General features: G+C 37.9%; 2 protein-coding genes and 1 long non-coding RNA gene across 4 annotated transcripts in view; 2 read left to right on the forward strand and 1 right to left on the reverse strand.

Moving 5' to 3' along the window:
- LOC114150795 (immunoglobulin lambda variable 9-49) lies at positions 1–7,510 on the forward strand. 2 transcript variants are annotated; one of them, XM_075410498.1, is made up of 5 exons: positions 898–1,527; positions 3,691–3,883; positions 5,153–5,197; positions 5,272–5,405; positions 6,430–7,510. In XM_075410498.1, exons 3-5 carry the CDS (start codon positions 5,169–5,171, stop codon positions 6,726–6,728), a joined length of 462 nt encoding a protein of 153 aa, XP_075266613.1. In that variant the 5' UTR covers positions 898–1,527; positions 3,691–3,883; positions 5,153–5,168; the 3' UTR covers positions 6,729–7,510. The 2 variants fall into 2 exon arrangements, with proteins under 2 accessions (XP_075266614.1, XP_075266613.1); XM_075410499.1 differs by lacking the exons at positions 5,153–5,197; positions 5,272–5,405; positions 6,430–7,510 and adding an exon at positions 1–316 and having other exon boundaries at positions 1,054–1,527; positions 3,691–3,708.
- LOC114150793 (calcium/calmodulin-dependent protein kinase type IV) overlaps positions 7,182–22,440 on the reverse strand; it is a 25,673-nt gene continuing 10,414 nt past the window's right edge. The window contains exons 6-11 of the mRNA XM_028027494.1: positions 18,348–18,438; positions 16,888–16,962; positions 15,556–15,631; positions 14,153–14,279; positions 13,495–13,647; positions 7,182–13,043 (exon numbers count right to left, since the gene is read on the reverse strand). Coding sequence (XP_027883295.1) covers positions 12,531–13,043; positions 13,495–13,647; positions 14,153–14,279; positions 15,556–15,631; positions 16,888–16,962; positions 18,348–18,438 — 1,035 coding nt within the window. The 3' untranslated portion in view covers positions 7,182–12,530. The remainder of the gene's footprint in view (positions 13,044–13,494; positions 13,648–14,152; positions 14,280–15,555; positions 15,632–16,887; positions 16,963–18,347; positions 18,439–22,440) is intronic.
- Positions 16,959–22,095, forward strand: LOC114150797 (uncharacterized). Its single transcript, XR_003596836.1, has 3 exons — positions 16,959–17,278; positions 18,301–18,567; positions 21,806–22,095. It is a non-coding gene; the product is annotated as an uncharacterized LOC114150797 (long non-coding RNA).

Here is a 22,440-nt window from a genome sequence, read left to right on the forward strand (position 1 = left end):
TTTCTTGGATTTTAATAAATATTTCAGTTATTTCCACCGAGTTCAGATAATTCGGTGGATTAATCCTCGTCTTTGGGTTTAGTTGATCACTTTTCCCCGTTGGGTGATTAAATTAACTTCAGTTAAAACAGGTGTTTCAGTAAAACAACAGGAAATCCTGAGCAAAGTTTGTGTCTGAAAAACAGCAGCTGGATAAAAATGGTCAGCAGTTAGGAAGTAAACATCTGCTGTTTATAACGAAACGCATCAGCTTCCTCACTCAGTCCGATGAAGATGAGGCGTCTGCAGGTCGTCGTCTTCCTCCTCGCTCTCAGCGGTGAGTCCCACTTTAATTCACTAAGATGATTTATTATTGTTATTTCAGTAAAGAAGGTTTCCATAGGAAACTCTTTAAACTGATTGTGAGTGGAAAATATTGAAGTTTCTCACACAGAATCTGCATGGATCAATAAAACAAAAAGAAAAAAATGTTTTTTGAATATCTGACAGTTTGTAGCACAAGTTACTTAGAAAAAATATTATTTTCAGTTTTAATAATTAGTAGGTTAATTCAGCAGGACTGCAATGTAAAGACGAGTCAATCAAAAATAACGGGATAATATAGAACATCTGTTATTTCGGACAAACAGAAATGATCTTTTTTATTTTCTTTCCTTTTGTTTTAAATTTTGTTCAACTTATTTGCTGCCATTGGTGAAGTTACATAGTAAAAAACTAAGAATATTTCTGATTTATTTAGCCTTTCATAAAGAAAAAATTTCTCTAAAGTAATTTATTCTTTTTTTTACCTTAATTCTTTTGATAGTCATTCATTTTATATAATTTTTATTAATTTTTTCTTATTTCTTTGTATTTTGGCATTTTGTTAGAAACTTTAATTCATTCACTTTTGTAACTCGATCTTTTCTATTTTTTCTCTGACGTACTTTTTTACGTTTTTTATCTTGATTATTTCTCATATGTTCTGTTTTCTGTTTTGATTTTCGGTCAGTTTGTTCCTCATTCGTCGGCGCCCAGCAGCAGTAAATCAGCCTCAGTGTTTCTGTTCTGCAGGTTTCCGGGCCGCCACCCTGCCGACCGTCCTGGTGGGAGTCGGGGAGGACGCCACGCTGCACTGCCCCCTGCTGGACGGATCCAACGGTACCAGCAACTCGGCGGACCCAGCCACCCTAAGCTGGTACCGGAAGGCGGCGGGCGGCGGGCCGACGCTGCTGCTGAGCCTCAGCCCTGCTAACGGCTCCGTCGTCAGGTACGGCGACGGCGTCGGCCCGCAGAAAGTATCCGCCGCCGCTAACGGGTCGCTGGTGCTGCACGGGTCCGAACCGAGCGACTCGGCTGTTTATTACTGCGGTATCAGTCACGGCTCCGAGCAGAACAAGAACTCGACGCTGTAGAACCGCAGAGAGAACCGAAGCTGTGGGCTCATCGGTTCTGAAACGGATGATTTGAGTTCAGGAGAAACAAATATGGCGGGCAGACAACCTACTGGACCAATATGGCGACCTCAACTGAAGAAAAATAACATCAGTAAATATAAAATGAGTAGTTTTAGTAACTGATGTTAAAGTAACAAAGTTTGTATTTTGTTTTCACTTGTCCTTTTATATTTGGAACAAAGCAGGAATTATTTCCTTCCACATATTGGGGAAAGTTTGTTCTGTTCACAGAAATGGATCAAGAAGTTTCTAAATACAGAAATTTATGAAAATCAATCAGTTCACATGAAATTGGACTAATTTGCAAGAAGTAAATATGGTAGGCTAACTGCAACCAGGGACAACGAGGAATGCTAACATTAATCAGACATGCTAACATTAACCAGATATTTACCAGACATGCTAACATTAAGCAGAGATGCTAACATTATCCAGACATGCTAACATTAACCAGATATTTACCAGACATGCTAACATTAACCAGTCATGCTAACATTAACCAGACATGCCAACATTAACCAGAGATGCTAACATTAACCAGACATGCTAACATTAACCAGAGATGCTAACATTAACCGGACATGCTAACATTATCCAGACATGCTAACATTAACCAGACAGGCTAACATTAACCAGACATGCTAACATTAACCAGAGATGCTAACATTATCCAGAGATGCTAACATTATCCAGACATGCTAACATTAACCGGACATGCTAATTCTAACCAGGAACACAAACGCTAAATAAAACAACGTGGGGAACAATCAGTCAGAATATCTTTCAACACAGGAATCGTCCACAGATCACAAATGTTTTCTAAATGCTTTTTATAGGTGAAGGATGATTTTTTTTTCTCACTCCTTGTTTTATTTAACAAAATTATGGGATGTATTTGGTGAAGGAAGCTGTATGTTTGATCTGTTAAGTTATTCCTTAATCCTGAAATAAAAATGTCTTCACTGTTTATGACCCTGATTCATAACATGTTAATAAATGTATTAAACACTTTTTTGTTTTCATAATTTCTTCTTAAAGTCTCATGGTAAAAATAATGTCCAAATAAAATAAAATACATTTGTTAGCTTTTCCACTAGTAGAACAGATTAAATTAATGTTTTGATGTATTATTTAAACTTCATCACTTTTTATTAATCTTTCATTATCAACACATCATGAACGTATATAAAATGATATAAATAGTAAACTAAGGCAACAAAATTTTAAATCAGGTCAAGTCAAAATTAATTTTTTTTTACACTGGATAAAACAAAGAATAGAAAGAAAGTACACCCTCTAGGGTTTACTTATTAGGCCATAATGGAAATTATTTCATCGTTCTAAAATAATTCACCACAACACAAAAAACACTGTAAAATGCAAAAACTGTGAAAAACTAAATACATTCTTAATTTTTATCCCAGGATTTTGCTGTTAATCCAATACATTGATTAAATTATTATTAATCGTTAATCTGATCAGCTCTATATGAGCCGTTTATGGTCAGTTTGCTAACTTGAAGCACAGATGGAAAGACATGAGCTCCAGTTAAATATGTTGTTTATTTTACTAAAATGCTCATGAAGGAGTTCAGATGAAATCTTTGAGAAATCGACGCATCTGGAGGGAAATTTGAAGGTTTTCAGCAGCAGATTGTGGACATTAAACTATTTGAGTTCATTAATCTGGATGTGAAAAGTTGGATATTAATTTACATTTATGAGTGATTTGACAAAAGGAGATGTCTACATTTATGATTGTATTCTTGATTTGCACACATAGTTGGAATCTCAAGAATCTTAACTTTCCAATGATGTGAGAAACGTAAATATATATGGAAATGTCACAAAATATAGTATAACATTAGTTTACATTATGAAGGCTAAAGGGTTAAACATTGTTACAGCTCATTAATCTTGAAAGTTTTAAGACAATGTATTCAAAAACTGGAACGAAGATGTTCTGTGTAGAAGAAAATAAAACGGTGGAAAAAGTTAAAGTATTTTTCTTTTGTTCACCATCATAAATCTCCACTTTTGTCACAAAAACGCCAAAATCAGATAAACGGGGAAGCAGAACTAATACAACAAAAAAGTTTTAAATGTATTTTTATATTTAAATTTTATATTTATAGAAAAAGGTTTGAATTTTCTAAATGGTTTTTGACAGTTTGAAAGAAAACCAATTTTATTTTTGTTTCCTTCGGTTCAATCGACAACATGAGTGAGAAAATTTCCTGTTTTTCTTCCTGCAGCAACCGACAGAACCAACAGAACCAACAGAACCAACGGTCCATCTGATCCCAGAGCGGGCCGTCTCCTCTGGAGACCGCCCAGGTTCTGCTCCAACGCTTTCTGACGGTTCTGTTTCCCAGAACCAAACCGCTTCCCGACCTCACTGAGGAGCGGCGGCGGCAGGTAGCGTATCCACGGCAACCGGCTTCTCAGGTAAAAATGTCAATATTTAACAACACAGTCAGCAGAATGTACAGAAAACTAGAATAGTTTCTATTGTTAGATAAAAACATTCTCTTTATGTCCTTTAATATTTTAAATGAATCTTTAATGAGTTTTATTAGTAAACTCAGGTTAAAACATTAAACTGTTTAGTCACAATAATTTAAAACAATAACTTGGTTTAATGCAAAAAGACAGTTATTGAAAGGAAAATTATGTTTAATTTATTCTAGATGGAGCCTGTATTTTTGTTTTCTTCAACTTTAGTAAAAATATTCATGATGTTCCAAATTACTATTGTCTGGTTTAATTGTTTTTAAATACTTTTGAAAGATGTTCTTAAGTAATTTTATATGATTAGATATTATTTACACTTTTACCTACCAGAGTCCAGTCCCAGTAACCTAAATGGGAGTTTTAAAAATCTGACTGGAAAATGTTTTATTTTTATTTAACATATTCGTTAATGTTTTCAGAAAACACTGGGCTGCTTCTCATCCTTACAGGTGAAATATATCAAATACATGAAACTCCTGGCTTTTAATCTACAGTCAAATCTTTTTTCTGTTGAGCTTTAACTGATAAATGTCTCCCAAATGACCAAAATAACTTTTGAAGTATTTATGGATTAGGAACACTGAAAAAACACAAAATCTTACCAAGTAATTTTGGTCAAGTTTCTAATGAAAATATCTTAGTACACCTGAAATAAGACAAAACTTTTCAGCAAGAAATAGAAAAATGTTTTAAGTAAATAATTTCTTAATATTGATGAAAAATATCCATTTGCAGATAATTTCACTTATAAAATGGGAAAAAAGTTTTTACAGGGGAAATAATTTACTTAAAACAAGTTTATAAATTTAACTAAAATATCACTTATAAGTCATTTTTGTCTTCAAGTATAATAAGATATTTACACTAGAAACTAGACCAAAAATACTTGGGAAATGTTTGTTTTTCAGTGAACAAGCCTGGAAATTACTATTTGTCAGACTTTGGCGTCCTTCTATACTGATGATGGTGTTATTATACATTTTTGTCCGTCGTTAAAAATAAGACATTTTTCCCATGTTATAAGTTACTTGTAAGTTATTTTGTCTAAGGTATTTTCACTAAAAACTAGACCAAAATTACTTGGTGAAGTTTTGTGTTTTTGCAGTGAATGAGGTTTGAACATGAATAATTTCACTCTGAGTGAAACTAAACCGTTTTATGATCATATCTGGATCTGAAATCCTCATTTGTCTCGTCTGACAGGAGGAAGGTCATCAGGATGAAGGTCGTCTTCGTCTTTCTTCTCTGGTGAGGCTCCACAGGTTGATGAAGTTCTGCTGTGGTCAACCTGTGGAATAATCCTTTACCTCCTGGTTCTGAAGGTGCTGGACGGTTCAGTCAGAGCCCGACCGACGGTCGGTCCGTTTCTCCATGGTGTTCAGCGATGGAACTCACCTGCTGGTCGACGTCACGAGAGAAACGACGAATTTCCTTCCTCTGAGAAACACGACAGCAGGTACGGAAACCAATAACAATTCAAAAACACTAAAATATTAGCTAGTATTTTAATTAATTCATGTATCTTAGTTCACTTGAAATAAGACAAAATTCACAAGTAACTTTTCAGCAAGACATAGGAGAATGCTTTAAGTCAATCATTTCTTAATATTGATGAAAAAGCAAAAGATCGACTAGCAGACATTTATATTTTACAAAATATTTATCCACTTTAATAGGGAAATAATCTGTCAATTGAACTAGAACTGAACTTAATGCTAATTAGGAAAATATTATCTATAAATACATAACCTAGAATCGGCTCTAGGCGTTCCTCAGGGTTCAGCACTTGGCCCACTGTTATTTTAAACAACATTAATCATTACTGTGAGGATTTTATTGGACTATAGTAATTTTGTTACTATGGTTATAAACTGTTGTTAACTAACGGTGAAATGAACCATTTCATTTACAGTGAAATGCACTGTAAAAGAAAATCTAATCTAAACTAACTCAAAAGTAACTTTTAGAAAAGACATAAAAGGTTGTTTTAAGTCAATAATTCCTTGATATATTAAATAGTTTTAGTTCCACTGGCAGATTATTTCACTTATTAAAAAATATTTTACCCACTTTAATAGTGAAATAATCTGCCAGTGGATCTAGAATCATTGACTTAAAACAAGATTCTGTTTCTTGCTGAAAACTTTCATTTTGTCTTATTTCAAGTGTACAAAGTAATTTTCACTAGAAACTAGACAAAAATACATGGTAAGATTTTTTTACAGTGCAACTCCTTTGTCCATGTCGGTTTATCTTTACTTAGCAGCAGTTTATAACCACAGTAACAAATTAATTATTTCTTTGTGTATATAGTCCAAATATTGTCCAATAAAATCCTCACAGTAATGATTGTTAATTAAAAATTATTGAACCTTGAGGAACACCTGCAGCAGATTTTAGTTTGTTTGGTTGATGTTTCTCCATTTTCTCAGACTATTTTGTTGAAAACGGTTTAAAAAGAACTCCCCCCACGTCTTCAGGTCCGTCCATTCAGATTTTAACGTCCAAACGTTCCTCAGAGGATCCAGAGTCGCCTCGCCTGCTGGTCTGCCTCCTGAAGGGACTGACCTCGCCCTGGCAGCAGGTCCTCTGGTGGATCGATGACACGCCGGTGACATCAGCAGGTGCTAAGGGGCCTTGGATGAAGTCAGACTGGGGCTACAGCGCCACCTCAGTGTGGGAGGTGTCAGCTGCAGCCTGGAAGTCCTGGTCTTCCTACTGGTGTGGAACGATCCAAAATGGAGGAGTTTATAGACAGAGAGTCTGCTCAGAGGACTGACTGCTACTGGATTTCACTGCTAGCTGCTATCTTCTTAAATCTGAAATTATTAACTGTGTGGATTAGACGATAGATTCAACATAAAGTGGAGTTTTAAATTTTTACTTATCAGGAAATAATAAAAATGATCTGGTTTTTACTAAGTTCTGAACTAATTTCAGCAGCAAAAACACAAAAGATTACAGAGAAACCCCAAGGTTCCCAAATCCAGGGGCTGAAAAACAATCCCCAATCACCATACTTCCACCACCGAGCATAACGGCTGGTATGTGTCCTGAAATGTTGTGTTTGGGTTTCTATAAACATGCCACTAACTTATCTGAAACTGAGACATTGTTTTGCTCTGACTGTATATGATGTCATGGGAAAGAACAGCAATAATATTTTTTTTTGGATGTGAATAAACTGAACTGATGGTGTTTGACTGGAGAAAGAACCCGAGAAGCAAAGAGGTGATTTCTATCAGCTAATCTTTACTTTTACACCTGAAACATCCTGCAGGATTCAAACCTTCTGCTCCTATTATTTCATCTGATATGACCAACAGAAGGTAAATAATACATGCAGAGATACACATGTAACAGCTGACACTGTTACACTGCCACTTATATGCGTGTCATTCTTCAGATTTGAAAAGAAATGTACATTTTACTCATCAAACACAAAACAAACAGTGTTTACAGTTTAGCCCCGTTTGGTCGATAGAAGCAAAAATATTCATGTTTTTACAGAAGAGTATAGATGTTGGTCTAATATACAGTAACATGCTTTGACTGGGTTTGGTTTACACACACAGACGTACCTGTTCAGGTTCATGCAGCGGTGACACAAACAGGTTCTGTTCTCACCGGGAGTTTTAAAGAGGAACCGAACCGAAAACATCCAACTTTATGACCTAAAGCTGTTCAGGAGGTTAAACTGCGACTGAAACATGAAATAAAAACATCTTCATCAGAGCGAAGAGCAACCAGAGAACACTGATCCCTTTCAGATGATTTAGTTCAGACATTTTTAGACTTTAATTTACTTTCTGGTCATAAGATTCTGCAGCCAACAGAGTCCTGATTCTGTAGCTGTTGCCTTTTACAGAAACTTTCTGGTTTTTTTTTTTCTCATATGGTGACGACTGTTTGGTCATTTTTATTTTTTAAACCAAAGCTTAAAAGAAAACATTTTTAACGCCTTTGGGGAAATGTGAGTGTGGAGGTTTGGTTCCTCTTTAAATAAAAAGTTTGTCCTTTCATGGCAGGTTTATATACGGTAGCTGAGACAGAATCAAACAGAATAATATGAATAAAAAATAAAACAGAGATATTTTCCATTTGGAGTCGTCTTTCAGTAGGTTAACGGCTGTGGTTTCATAAAGAGGGAACTGATGCTGCTGAGCGAAAAACTGCATGAAATTAAAATGACAGTGATATCTTTTAACAGATCACCCAATTAGAGGACAGCTTGTCCTCCTGACCAATCAGATTGCAGCAGCTGTATCATGATGTGCCAAACAAACATGTCCGCCGGATGCAGAACAAACGAAAAACATTCCTCACATTCACACAAGCAGCGCTGATTAATACTGTCAATAATATATAATCAAAATCAAAGAGATTATTGGGTGATAAGCAGTTGCTCCCAGTTAGCTGAAGCTAAGGTTGAGGTGGTGAAATCAATGAAAAGGCCTGCCGGTTCTCTGCATTGCTGCATCTTCTCATATTGTTTTGCCTTTTCAGGTGGGGCTGCATTACAGACACCTACAGAAGAGGAGGAAGCACAAATCATGACCGCTTGTCTGTTTGCATCCTTGTGAGTAAAAATTTTATTAAAAATAAAGTTGGCTTTAAATATTTTGCTTTTGGTGAAGAATAATCAGGTCCAAGTTTGAAGAGTCAAAGTGTTGATGTTTTTATACTAGAGCAAATTTAAGATGGTCAAGGAAGTGAAAGCTTAGGTGGAATCAGCCAATCAGAAACTGCAATTAAAAGCCAAGTTCAGTAAAATTTTATGTTTATACAGTATTTTTATGCTTGGTGTTGCATTGGATTACAGTAAATCCATTCAAAAGAACATGTGAATGCATCTAATGTCTGACACTTACAGATATTGTATCTCAACCATCCTAGGCATGTTAGATGTTAGCCTATCTGAGGCTAATGCTAGCCTATCAGTGCTAACAGCCAGCAGAGGAAGCAGGTCATCCAGTCTGTGACCAGACGAGGCCTGATGGTCCCCAGAACCTCCAAAGCTAAACAAGTAAATACTCGCTCTTATTAGCCAGCACTGGCCGCTCAGTTACCATCGTTAATCAGATCAGTAGCTAGCTTCACAATGAATATAGCCAACTTCGACACCATGTAGCCACTGCTGGGTGTGCAATATTCTTCATTTTTTAGACCTCAGTTATGGTTGCCACTGAAGTAAAGACCTGCATGTACTCCACATGAACAGAGGAATGTGTTCCCTCTCAGCCTGACCTGCTACCCTAAATATTCAACCAGGACTTTGATTTGCTGCCACCACAATGGTAAACCTCCAGCAATGCACCATGGGAGTTTTATCAAGGCTCAAAACAATCGGGAAACTCCCACTTTCAATTATGTGCAGCAACACTGTTCTCCAGGAAACCATTCATGTTCTCATTTTGTTTTTTAATGTAGTTTTAATCTGATGTGTAGGTGACCTAAGAAATATGATTGGATTGGATATTTTGTCATGTTCAACATAACCTTCAACATATAATTTTTTAAAATATAACTTTGTCCATGATATGATAGCTAAAATAGTAATTTAACTTTCCTCCAGTCAGAGAATACTACAACTTTTTAAAGTCATATTTAATGAAGCCTTCATCATATAATATTTTTTCATAACTGTTTAGGTTGTCCATGATATGCTAGCTAAAAACCATTTTAGCTATAATGCTAATTTTAGCCTTCCTCCAGTCAGTGAATACTACAGCTTTTTAAAGTCCTGTTCAATATAGAACTTTTTTATAAAACTGTTTAGCTTGTAGCTAAAAAAAAACACTTTAACTAGAATACACATTTTAGCTAAAGTCAAGTTAAGCAGAGCCTTCACACCGCCAATGTTGACGCCAGTGTTAGCTAAACACAGGCGCTAAAATACTAGTTTTAGCATAATGCTAACTTTAGATAAATTTGCTTGATAAAGCTCAACTGCCGTGATCTACTCTGCTGTAACCCCACTGAAAGATGCTCAAATGATATGGTGATATTTGGACTGTCTTAGCCACCGTACATAACAAAGTGCAGGTTCAGGTTAGTCTGTTTGCCTTTCTAATCATTTTCTTTCTGGAGCATTCTGCATCACTGGTTTTACTCTGGAAGCCCCTGTACAAAAACGAGGTAGAGCGTGTGGTCTCAGATCCGATGAAAGGGTTTGATTTTCAGCAAACATTACATTTTTGTCTTTTCTGGGGAAAGTTTTGAATACTGAACATTTCTGTGCTCACGTTGAGCATAAAGATGTCAGTAATAACTGGTCTAAAACCAAACTACAGTATGTACAGTGCAAACAGGAGCATCGATATCGCTGATAAAGTGTAAACAACACGTTTTACGAAGCTCACAAACACGATTTACCTACCAGGACGCTACAAACTGGAGCTACACGATCAAGTCATGCAGCTGCAGAGTTGAGTCTGCAGGCGTCTTCAGTAGAGTAGAAACGATTAGAAAAAAAGTCCCGCTTCTTTTTTCAACATAAGTCTGAATGCGCATGCTCCGACGCTGGAAATCTCCAGAAATCCAGCAGCTCTCCTTGTTCCTCCATTTTAATGAGATACAATCAGTCCACCATGTTCAGGCAGGAGAGGAAGAGGAGCGAAAATAACTCTGTATGTAGAGTTAAACATTTTAAGGAAATGTTTTTTAGATTAACCGTTTATCTGAGATGTTTGTGTTCAGTTAAGAGCGCAGGAGAAAGTTATTCCTGTTTTTTAGTTTAGTTTTCTTTACTCCGATATTATAGTTTGGTCGCTTTTTCTAAGCTAAACACTTAAATGAAAACCGTAAAGCTTCAACCGTCAAGCCGTCACCATGGTGACAGCCCGGCGTCTTCTTCTTATGTTTAATGGCGGTGGAGAAGGAGCTTTACCGCCACCTACTGAACTGGAGTGTGAACAGGAGGTAAAGGGGAAAGAAAAACTAATACTGTAAAATCAGCTTAATAATTCAACTAAATTCTCTTTAGTAAAAACAGCTCGGCTTTAAAAAGCAATTTAGCTTCCAATTGATATATTTTTATTTCCTTGGCAACCATTCCTGTTTGTCAAGCAAACGGAAAAGACTGTTTCCGTTTGCTTCCACTCGTCAAAGGCAGGAAAGTTGACAAACTCTGGCTTTTAATGATTTAAAAATTTGGAGCAGAAATTTTAATTAATTTATTTTTTCAAATGAACAAAGGCCTAAAGGTAAAAATACACGTCCATTATGACTTTACTGGTTTTTCTGGCAAAAAAAGAAGGTCTTTTTAAGCATTTAATGGACGCTTGTACCAATTCTAACATGTTTTAGGGATTATTAACTTAAATGTGTTTCTGTGTCTCATTTTCAGCCTTATTTTTGCTGAAACAAGGTGAGACTCAGTAACTTCTATATTATAAATGAGCATGCTTTATAAAATCTACTGTGTAGTCGTTTCATTCAAAATTAAATAAAATATACTGTTATTATTAACACACCATCAAATATGTACATTTATCCATGAAATAAAGCTAAATAAATATAGATTTACATTTATTTTGTTAATCTCAGATTAATTTATTTAACAAAATAAAACCCCATCAATAAATAAGTAACCTATGATTAACAAAATAAGTTTTTTCTTATTTTTTCATTTCATGGGGACATTCATCTATTTGATACAGTATTTATGAATTTTTACTAATTTTAACATTTTAGTTCATTAAATTGTAAATGAAGCATTCATTAATATACTTTCTAACATGAGTGTATGCAAATGTTTTAATTAAAAACAAAATTAGTTTTCACCATAATTTCAGTAACTGGTTTGAATTCAGTTTTTTTGGACTTATTTATTCATAATTTTGTTTTGTAGCTCAAACCTGACCTGACCGATGGTTTAATGCATTAGTAGAGTTAAACCAGATATAATTGTGTATTTTTGCCTCCAGCTCTCAACTGAACACATTCACGAGAGTAAACATCTAAATCAGTCTGTGTTTGCCTATAAATGCTGAACGTCTCCTGTAAAGTAGTCAGAAACTAAAGATCGTTGAGTTTGTTAGCGTTTCCAAACACGCGGTCCTGCAGCCGGAGAACGGTACAATCAGATAAGCAAAGTGGAAGTTTTTCTTAAATGAGATCCAAACTCTCTGGACATTAACAGGAAGAGCCAGAAAACTGAAGTCCAGAGGCCTGCTGTCTTTTACATTAATGTTTTTACAGGAAAATATACTCTGAAACCCTTTTTTTATCACCCAGATCTTCAATCTGAGCCGGAAAGTGTGAAAAATAGCTCAACCTCCATTTTCTCCTTATCTCCAGGTTTACATTCATTCCAGGAATCCGCCACAAAAATCCTTATTTATGCTTAAATATGCCTCCAGTCATGTCTGATATTAGCTCTTTTGGCTTCTTTCAGTCCTCCACACCAACCACCTGCTTTAGCTTCGCTGTTAGCTAACTAGCCAAACAGTCCAGTGAACCTTCAGCAGAGGCGTTTTTAAATTTACACAAACATTCAGTTTGTTCCCAGATCACCAACTGGGATGTTAGTAAAAAACGACTGGAAGGCGCAACTGTTGGGTTTGTTGTTGTGAAGCGTTCACTGGCAGGGGGCGGCCTTGGTGCCAGGCTCCGCCCCCGGCGTGAAGCCGTTGCTGAGGTTGTTGGGACTGGAAGGCGAGCCCAGCGGCGGCGTGGCCTCGCCTCTGTGGACCGACTCGATGACGGAGCAGCTCTTCTGCGGCGGCCGGGGTTGGACCAGCATCGACCTGGGGATGACCGACGATTGTCGGAGGCCGTCGGCGCGCAGTGGCGGTCTGACAAGGGCGGGGCCTGTGGGTGGAGCTTCAGAGCTGGGGGGGTTAGGGCTACAGGGAGGGGAGGGACTGGCTGCGCTCTGATTGGCCAGCGTGGACTCGTCGTTTTGGGGAACCTGCTGGTCTGGGGGCGGGGCCTCATTTTCATCGGGGGCGGAGCCTGCTGACTCGGGAGGTGGGTCTTGTTGCATGCTGCTCTGCCTGGAAGTCCCTGAGCCAGGCATCTCGCAGCTGTCGGTGCGGCGTCGGGATCCTTCGTGCATCCTGCTGGTGGCTACAACAGCCTTCATGGCAGCCTGCGGACGGAAACGCAGCAAGACGGACTATTAAACGCAGCATGTAGCACGATTTCCCCAGAAAACATGCTAACCCTGGAGACAGGAGCGCTAAGGCAGCAGCCCACCAGGTTTTTAGCTAAAAAATATGTAAAGTTACATTAAGTCAGAGGAGCAGAAGCAGGCAGCATAATTAGCGTGTGAAGCCAGTATAAAACCTGCATAAAAACTATTTACAATGAGATAAGTCTGGTGGCCCACCAATAGCATCAATATTCGTTTCTCTTGCTTTCATTTCACATTTTCAGTTCATGTATTGCCTGTTCTTTAGAAAATATATTGTATATTTGTTTATCTCTCTTTAAAAATAAGTTCCTAGGCCCCAATGAGATTTAACTTGGTAAATATATAAAGTGTTTTAAAACACTTAAAGGTTTTTAAAGCCATTATACCACAGAATTAATTTGTTTACCTTAAGTTTGCGCCTAGCGTTGAACTCCTGCAGTTTCCTCTGAGTCGTGTCCATGTGGGAGAAGCGGGCGGCCTTGCCCAGAACCCAGGGGTGCTGCAGGGCCTCCCGGACGCTGAGGCGCTTGTGAGGGTCCAGAACAATCAGCTTACTGACCTGCAGGGAAAACAACAACAGATTCTCAAAGGAAAAGCTCAAACTTTTCCATCCATTTAGTAAAGAACAGGTGAAAGGTAGCAAAACCCAGCAAAACGTTTCATCCCTTCATCTGGATAGCCAAGGCCTTCACACACCGAGGAGGAGGAACATTTATCCTAGAGTTGTTGTTAAACTATGGTGCCCCCTAGTGGACACGGGGGGATTTGTTTTTGTTTTATTCAGTTCATGCAGCATCTTTAGTACTGAACGTTTTCTGCTCTAATATAAGATTTTTCCACGTATGCTAATATCTTGTTAGATAAATAATAAAGTCACCTGACAGTTTTGATTTTTTAATTTTCAGTTTTGTTAGTCTGAATGCTTAAAGAGCCGTTTTCACGTTCAGGCGCATCCATCTTAAACAAACAGTTAATAGATGGATTTTAGATCAGTTTCTGCGGCGAGTCAAAAGTGTAGAAACATGTTTCTGTTTCAGTTTTGTTGGAAAATGTGAGGAACTTACCAGGTCCTTGGCGTTGAGGGAGACTTCGTCCCACCAGGGAGACACAAACTCGTAGTCGCAGTTCAGGATACGGCTGTACATGTACTGGTCGCCTCGCGGGTCAAAGAACGGCTCAAAGCCGCAGAGCCTGGAGGACAGGAAGCAGAACTTTAAAGCTGGCTGGACGCCTCCACCTGCCGTCACACAGAGTGAAAACTCCCTGGATTATGGAGCTGTTTGTTAGGTTACCAGGGGCGTCAAACTCCAGGCCTCCAGTCTCTGTCCTGCAGGTTTTAGATGAGCCACAGGTACAAAACACTGGAATGAAATGGTTTAATTACTTCCTCCTTGTGTGGATCAGTTCTCCAGAACCTTAATGATCTAATTATTCTGTTCAGGTTGGTCCAGCAGAGGCACATCTAAAGGTTTCAGGGCAGCGGGCCCCCAGGGCCCCCAGGACTGGAGTTTGACACCTGTGTGTTATACTGTCAAAAGTTAACTGCAATAATTTGGGTTATTAGGGGATTAATTTTTTTTAAGTAATATTTTCACCATTCATTTATAGATATGAGTGTTTCAGACTTAATATTTAATTACCAAGCTTCATGAAGTTTGCTTTAACTATTTAACCTGGAGCTAAATGTACATTAAATATTTAGTGAGTAAGCTAAGCATTTAGTTCTTACGCGAGTTTTTAAAAGGGTTTGCAAACCCAGCTTTTATTTTGATAGTCCACTATAGGTAAGGGAATTTGCATATTAGCTAAATATTTAGCTTAGAGTTAAATATGTAGTGTCAAACTACAGATTTAGCTCACTATATAAATATTAGTTTGATAACCTAATATTTAGCTTGTTAATTAAATATGTAGTTTCAAATGATGATATTTAAAAATGTGTAAATAACAAAGTGAAAATATGATTTTAAAAAATAATCCTCTAAATGTTTTCCTGGCTATATAAACCAGGTTATTGCTTGATTTTTGACAGTGTAACTTTACAAACGGTTTATTCTGTGGATTATAACCACAATTTATTCATGAAAAATTCAACCGCTCATATATTTTTGTTGAGCTCATATGGACTAAACTATTAATTTATTCCATGGTCCAAACTTCTTGTCACATCGGGCAAAAATCATTCAGTCAAAAGTACATAAAGAAAAATAATAACACACTTGTAAGAAAGGGAAGTTACCAACTTAAAAAGGATTTTTGATTCAGTTTTATTTTTACTGACTCCCGTTCTAACGAGTCAGAAAAGTCTGTAAGTAAATTTTGACCGACGGTCCCTGAATGCATCGTCAGGCTCTATTAGAACCGACTTAATGTCTCTGAACAGACATGGAGGCGATGTTCCAGCTGATGATGAATCAGTGTGTGTGTGGGTGTGTGTGTGTGTGTGTGTGTGTGTGTGTGGACTCACAGGATGTACAGGATGACGCCCACTGACCACATGTCCACCTCGGGGCCGTAGGCATTTCCCCGCAGGATCTCTGGAGCTGCAGGCAGAGGAGGCGGTTAGCGGTTAACGGTTAGCGGTTAGCAGTTAGCAGTTAGCGTCCAGATGGCCGACAGACGCTCCGGCTGAGAGGGCTGAGAAATCCCACTGAGCAGCGGCTGCAGCAAACGCATCGCCGCCCACCTCCACATGTCAGCCACACAGGTGAACGCAGCTACACACAGACTGATGGAAACACTAATTCACCTCAGAAAGTGTTTTATTTCTGATTAAGGATCAATAAATGTGGGATTTTAATGCAGAATATTACGATCTACACCAGGGTGTCCAAACCTTTTCTAACAAATAGTCAAATCCACAGTAAAAAAAACAAAACATTTTTTACAAACTAATATTTTTTCCTGCACAACAATAAACTGAGCATGAAATATTTTTAAAATAGTCAGATTTTATTTTACAATAATCAAAAGTGTTTCCAAAGATTATACTCAATAGTAACGTTACTTCAACATAGTTTTATGTTGAAGTAGTAAAAATATGTTGACTTTACTTTCCAAATAAAAGTAAAAAGTGTCCGTCCAAGAAATGATTCAACATGATTAAAAAAGTATTTGATAATTTGATCAGTTACTCAGTACTTCAATAGACTTTTAACCAATCATTTAATGTTCAAAAATTACATCATCAGACGGACCAAAATATAAACTAACGTGGAAATGTTTGTATTTCAAGGACTAAAACGACAATAATTCATATAAGTAACAAAAAATAACAAAATCAGAAAAATAAAATGTTTCCAAATCAGTTTCTTTCATTAAAAAACGTCTAAAGCTTTAACAGAAACTGCAGGTTTGTGTCTGGTGGATTTCTGGTTAAAACATGTTTGTTTTTCATTCAGTGGGCAGAAAATCCAGAAATTTTACTCAAATAAGAGCAGAAATACTTCATAATAAAATTACTAAACTAAACGTAAAAAGTGCAGTGTAGTAAAAATACTCCTAAAAGTACACTTTAAAAAAATGTTACTAAAGTAAATGTAACTGAGTAAATGTAACCAGTTATATAAAGCTGGAAAAGAGGATTTTACGTTACTGTCCCTTTAAGAGCCATCTTGACAATGGAAAAAATTTAAAATCTGAACAAAAGTCAGCATGAAGGTTTTGTGAATGAGGAAGTGATTCAGAGTTGGGACTCGTCTCATCCTGGATCCAACATGGCTTCCTGCGAACCTTCCCAGGTTTCAGACTCTGACAACATTTATCCCGTCAACGACTCGACGTGTCAGCTTTTACTCACCGCAGTAACCCGGAGTCCCGCAGACCGTCTTCATGGTGACCTGGTCGTCGATGATTTTGGAAAGGCCGAAGTCGGCTGTGAGAAAGGAAAACGTTTGGACCGAGCTGAGTCACATGAACACGTTCTTTAAAAGTTGAATCCAGTTTCTATTTTGGGCCGTGGCTGTGAGGAGAATGTGTTTCTCTGCAGGAGGCAGTGTGAGCTGGCGGAGCGGCGTTTGGCGGAGCGGCGTTTGGCGGAGCGGCGCTCCTCCGTCTGTTCGCCAGCGGCTCGGCGGCCATCTGGACAGGCTTCTCCACCAGCCAGCCTCCGCTCCTCAGGCTGAAGCACGGCGAGATGTTAATTATTTAACAGTTTTACTGAGAGCTGTGTTTATTTTTAGAGAGTGAAGGTAAGCCCTGCCGCTACATAATAAGCTGCTAGTTTGTGGATTTTACCGCATTATGATTTAATTTTATCTCCACAGCAGCAGGATTTCTGCAGCCACTGCACAGCGTTAAAATATGTTTTAGATTTTTTTTATCTACAAAACACAGCATTACTGACCAACCCTCACTTTTACTACAGTTTCCGTTTGTTAGAGTTGATAAAACGGCTGGTGTTCTCCAGGGCTCTGTCCTTGGATCACTTCTTTCTCTTAAATAAATATCGGATCATTTCACAGTTTTAACATCCATCTTTACGCTGATGACACAGTTCTGTACGTACATGTTGACTGGACCTGTCACAATAACAACATTTGCTGGACAATAAATTGTAGTCATTGTAATAAACGATAATATTGCTGTTTTAAGATTGTTTTCAGGTACGACATTGATAATGGAATAATAATAAAAGCTTGTTTTCTCAAAGATGAAGAAACTCCACACTGGAACTGGAAGACATTTTAAATAAAACACAACAATCAAAAGATAAAAGCCACACGCAACCGGAGCCACAAAAAACCAAAATTACTTTTCAGCTAATATTAATCATCGGAACGGAAATTGTGAATTGCGGACCGATCGGCGCTGAACATTTGTTTTCCCACAAGCACTGACACACACAAATACAAAGTTTTCTCTAATTCCCCCATCTTGGTTTTATAAGTAATTGTTTTTAGTTTTATAAAATGATGAAAAACCAAGATGAATAAAAATGTATCAGTTTTCCCAGATATCCAGCTACTAAACCTAAACAAATCTAAAGTTAAGGTTTAGATTCTGTTTCCTAATAAAGTGCCGGGATGTGACAATTAAAGAGTATTTTCTTTAAAACTGAACAGAAAACAATAAACATCTCTGTAATTACACCAATAAATCAGTGACGGTCGTCAGGCTGCTTCGTTTGCTTTATAATTTATTTGGTTTGTTTGTTCACTTTGATTTATAATCTTTTTTAACCTTTTAGCTGCTGGTTTTCTTTTACTTCTAGACATGTAGAAGTGTTTCCCAGCTGATGCTCGGTGTGTGTGTTGTTACCGATCTTGAGCGGCGCGTCCAGCGACAGGTCGGCGTACAGCAGGTTCTCCGGCTTCAGGTCACGATGGACGACCCCGTTACCGTGCAAATACTGAAACACACAGAGAAACATCTTCAGAGGCCACAGGAACACCATGTCTGGGCTGCTGGAGGTTTCTGGGAGGATTTGTCCGGACGGAGAGGAAGGAGCCGACGTGGAGACGGTTTTAGACGCGTTCAGGTAAACGGCTGCCACACCTGGGCCTCTTTCTGTGTCTGAGAACTAAAGACAGCAGCTGCTAACATCCAAAACACAAACAGTTTCTCTGAGATTTTACCTGCTCAGGTATCCGGCTGATTGTTTTTATTCTAAATGACGCCTACAAATCTTTATTTTAGTAATTATTTCTAACCTGGGTCACGTTTATGGGCTTTCAGCTGTTTTAGGTTTCTGGTCGTCATTTTATGTTTTATTTCAAAGGGGTTTATTTATTATGCTAAATTTACATTTAGCATAATAATACATTTTTATACTTCTATTTGGGTTTCTGCTGCTTCTAAAATCAGCTGAAGCATTAAAAGCCCAGCCTGTTACCTAGCAACCCAAGCTGAGCTCCAGCACGTTTGGTCAGCTGTATTCACTATACAATGGCTGCAGGAAAAGACATGAGTTTTGTTGTTGACTTGTCATCCAGAAACCTCTTTCTGCGTTCTTGTTGGTTGTGCAGGAGGCTCTGCTTTTGCTTTTCAAAGATGTGCTGTTTTATAATTTTGTTTAAATTTTGTTCTTGGACATGTTTGTTTTATTTTGGAAAGCTCAGCTGCTCATCATTTATTTTAAATGATTTTTTTCTAGTAATTATTTTTCCACTCAGAAGCTGCTGAACATTTTCTGGACTTTTTCTCTTCTATCTGGTTTGAGTTTCTCGCCTGCCGCCGCTGTGCTGGCTCTGGAACCAGACCAGGATTACGTTCTGACTGGTTTCTGGGTCTCTCTCATCCCGACTGCTTCCAATTGTTTCAGTTTTTTACTTTAGATTAGACTTCATCATGTTTTATCCTCTGTTGTGTTTCTCAGGATTTGCAGATATTTTCACCTGAAAATGATGTTTGTTTTTATTGTGATCCTCCCTAAGAATCAGTTTTGCTTTTCGTCTGACATTTCTGGGTTTTTCTAAGCTTTAAAGCAGAAACATGTTTTATTTTTCTGTACATGCAGTTCAAAATGTCTTAAAACTCCTAAAGAAATTGAGCCCGATTCATCGGGTAAAACCAGAACTCTATGGGAACGTGAATTGGGCGTTAAACTGTCTGATTCATGGTGGGATAAAGTTATTCTCAGTATACGTCAAAGCACACCATGTGCCAGATTACAGCTTGTACAGTTTAAAGTGATAAACAGAGTCCATTTCTCAAAATCCCGTCTATCTACAATTTTTCCTTCGATTTTAGACCAGTGTGACAGATGCCAGACCTCTCCCTGCAACTTAAGTCATATGTTTTTCTTTTGCCCGAGCTTACAAAAATTTTGGAACTATGTCTTTTCCATACTCTCAGGGGTTTTTGGAATCCAGATCCGAAGCGATCCACTAATTGCCATTTTTGGAGTTCCAGGGACCTCACTTAATCTGTCGCCCCTGCAGGGGGAGGTCTTGGCTTTCTGTTCTCTCCTTGCCAGACGCTGCATTTTACTCTGCTGGAAATCTCCTATATCTCCATCTACTTCACAATGGCTTAATACTGTAAGATCATGCTTAAGGATAGAAAAGATTTTATTAACAGTGAAAGGTAGTTCAGCAAAATTTACTCACAAGTGGGCACCTTTTGTGACATACTTAAAATCTCTGCCTTTATAATGCATATCTTGATGTGACTGACCCATCATGTCATGGTACTAAAATTTACAGAACAATTGAGTAAGGTGCTGTTGCCTTTTAGGCTCTCAATGCCGTCCAACCCCCTCATCCCCCCGCCCCCCCCCTTTTTTTATTTTATTTTTAATTTTTATGTAATTTTACTTATTTGGTCTCGTTTTTGTTATGTCAGTACGGGGATTTATGTTCGTTGTGTGTTAAAAAAAAAAAATCGGAGAAGTCATGTAAGCTGTGCAAAATGTATGTAATATCAATGTATGTTCTCCTGATAAACAAATAAACAAAAAAAAAAAAAAAACTCCTAAAGACTAAACTCCACAGAATCCTCCTTTTTTATATCTAATTATGTTTCTGACCAGCTAACAATTAACCTAATTAGATGTGGGAGGTTTATTTTGTTAATATTCTCTTGCTTCTGTCCTCATTTTTAAAAATATGCTGCAGGCATCAAATGCGAGGCGACATCAAAAGAAAATTTCCATGAATCTAATTAATTTTTCTCGTCCCAGATGGATAAAAGTCATCGCCTCCATGTTGGGAAGCGGCTATAAAAAGATGCTGTTGTGTTTTTTTCACTGCAGATTAGCGCCACACTCACAACAAACATAATGGCAGAGTAATCCCAACACACACACACACACACACACACACACATCAACACAACAAGCATGCACACGCAGAAACACACATACATAAAGAGGCGTATGTTTGGTAAATGTAGGTCAGCTGTGGTCGGAGTGTGTGTGGGGTGTGTGTGTGTGTGTGTGTGTGTGTGTTAATCCACTCTGGTTTTAATCTGTTGAGCAGCAGGATGGAAGCTGCTGTTACATAAGACGCCGCAGCTGCAGCTACCAGAACTCTGCGGCGGCGGTGGCTGGTTTAGGCTCCGCCCACATTTACAAGCTGTTTATTTCGCTTTGTTTGGCCTTTTAAATCTCATTGAGAAATTAATTAGTGACCTGTCGCAACATGACTGCTTAGCTAGAGTTGTTTGGAGTTAACAATAGGGCTGAAACGATTAATTGATTATTGAAATAATTGTCAACCAATTTTGTAATCGGTTAATCGTTAATTAGAGCAGACAGACTCACAGAAATGCTGTTTACTGTAAGAACATCACACTCTGAGCAGCAATTAAAACAAAACGGTGCAAAAAATTTACATTTTGCATTTAAGATAAAAATAAACATTTTAGCTTCACCTGTAAAATTCTGTAGAAATAAATCAAGCTCTTTTCTCTACGCCGTTATTACGTAGTTAATCAATAACTGATCAATAGAGCTCAGCTTTTCTCATGTTGATTTTATTTGTATTTTTTAGCTGCAGATGCAATCTTTGCTGCAATCAAATGTTCACTAAGTAAAATATTTACTTTTACATATAAAAAGGATTTAATTATTTGTTTACTTGCATCTTTTGAAAAAACTTTACATGAAAAATATGCAAAATTTGCCAAATTTTTTGTCCGATTAATTGTCAGAATAATCAATTAGAGGTTAGTAGCAGCTCTATTAGCCCCATTAAGTGGATCAGGTAGGATTTTAGCCTGACTGTGTTGGATTCATTATTAACTGAGCGTTTTCGCCTCTTCCCTTTTCACCGCAGAACCAACCCGGCCGATTCGGGCCGTGAACTCCTCCGACCCTCGGCCAGCAGACACTCGAAGAAACTCAGACGTCCCAGAGGATTTTTAAACCTTCATCAACCGTTTCTACAGTCTGGAGAGAAGAACATTCAGCCTGTAACAGCAGCCTCCATACTGAGGACGTTTAACAAACATTAAATGATAGTAAACTTAATTCAGCCGCAAAAACCTTTTTTTTAAAAATCGTGACTTTCAATTTGAAAACACGACCGCAGGAAACTGGCTTCAATAAAAATGTAACACATCTACAGTCAGAGATTAACACATTTATAATAACTGGACGAGGATTTCAGCTGATAAAAAAAATCTCTCATTGATTAGAAGCTTCCTGCACAGAGCCGGCCCAAAGCACAAGCAAACTAAGGGATGGAAGGATGGAGGGTTGGGTGGGTGGAGGGAGCGAGGGATGGATTCTCTCTCTCTTTCTGTTTCCTGATCGTCCTTCGTTAGCCGCAACATGCTAACCTTTAGCTAGCATTTAGTTGATTCTGTTTAGAAATATTTAGTGACTAACCAGCCAATCAGAGCAGACTTCCTGTGTCTGACTTCCTGAATCAGATTTCAGCTATGTTTCTGTTTCTGCTGCTTCTCTCAG

This window comes from Xiphophorus couchianus, chromosome 9, assembly GCF_001444195.1.
Source record: "Xiphophorus couchianus chromosome 9, X_couchianus-1.0, whole genome shotgun sequence".
NCBI lineage: Eukaryota > Metazoa > Chordata > Actinopteri > Cyprinodontiformes > Poeciliidae > Xiphophorus > Xiphophorus couchianus.

Coding starts and splice junctions, on each gene's coding strand:
- LOC114150795 (XM_075410498.1), top strand. CDS start 5,169: ATGAAGGTCGTCTTCGTCTTTCTTCTCTG. Junction 5,198..5,271: donor GTCTTCGTCTTTCTTCTCTG/GTGAGGCTCCAC, acceptor CTGGTTCTGAAG/GTGCTGGACGGTTCAGTCAG. Junction 5,406..6,429: donor TCTGAGAAACACGACAGCAG/GTACGGAAACCA, acceptor CCACGTCTTCAG/GTCCGTCCATTCAGATTTTA.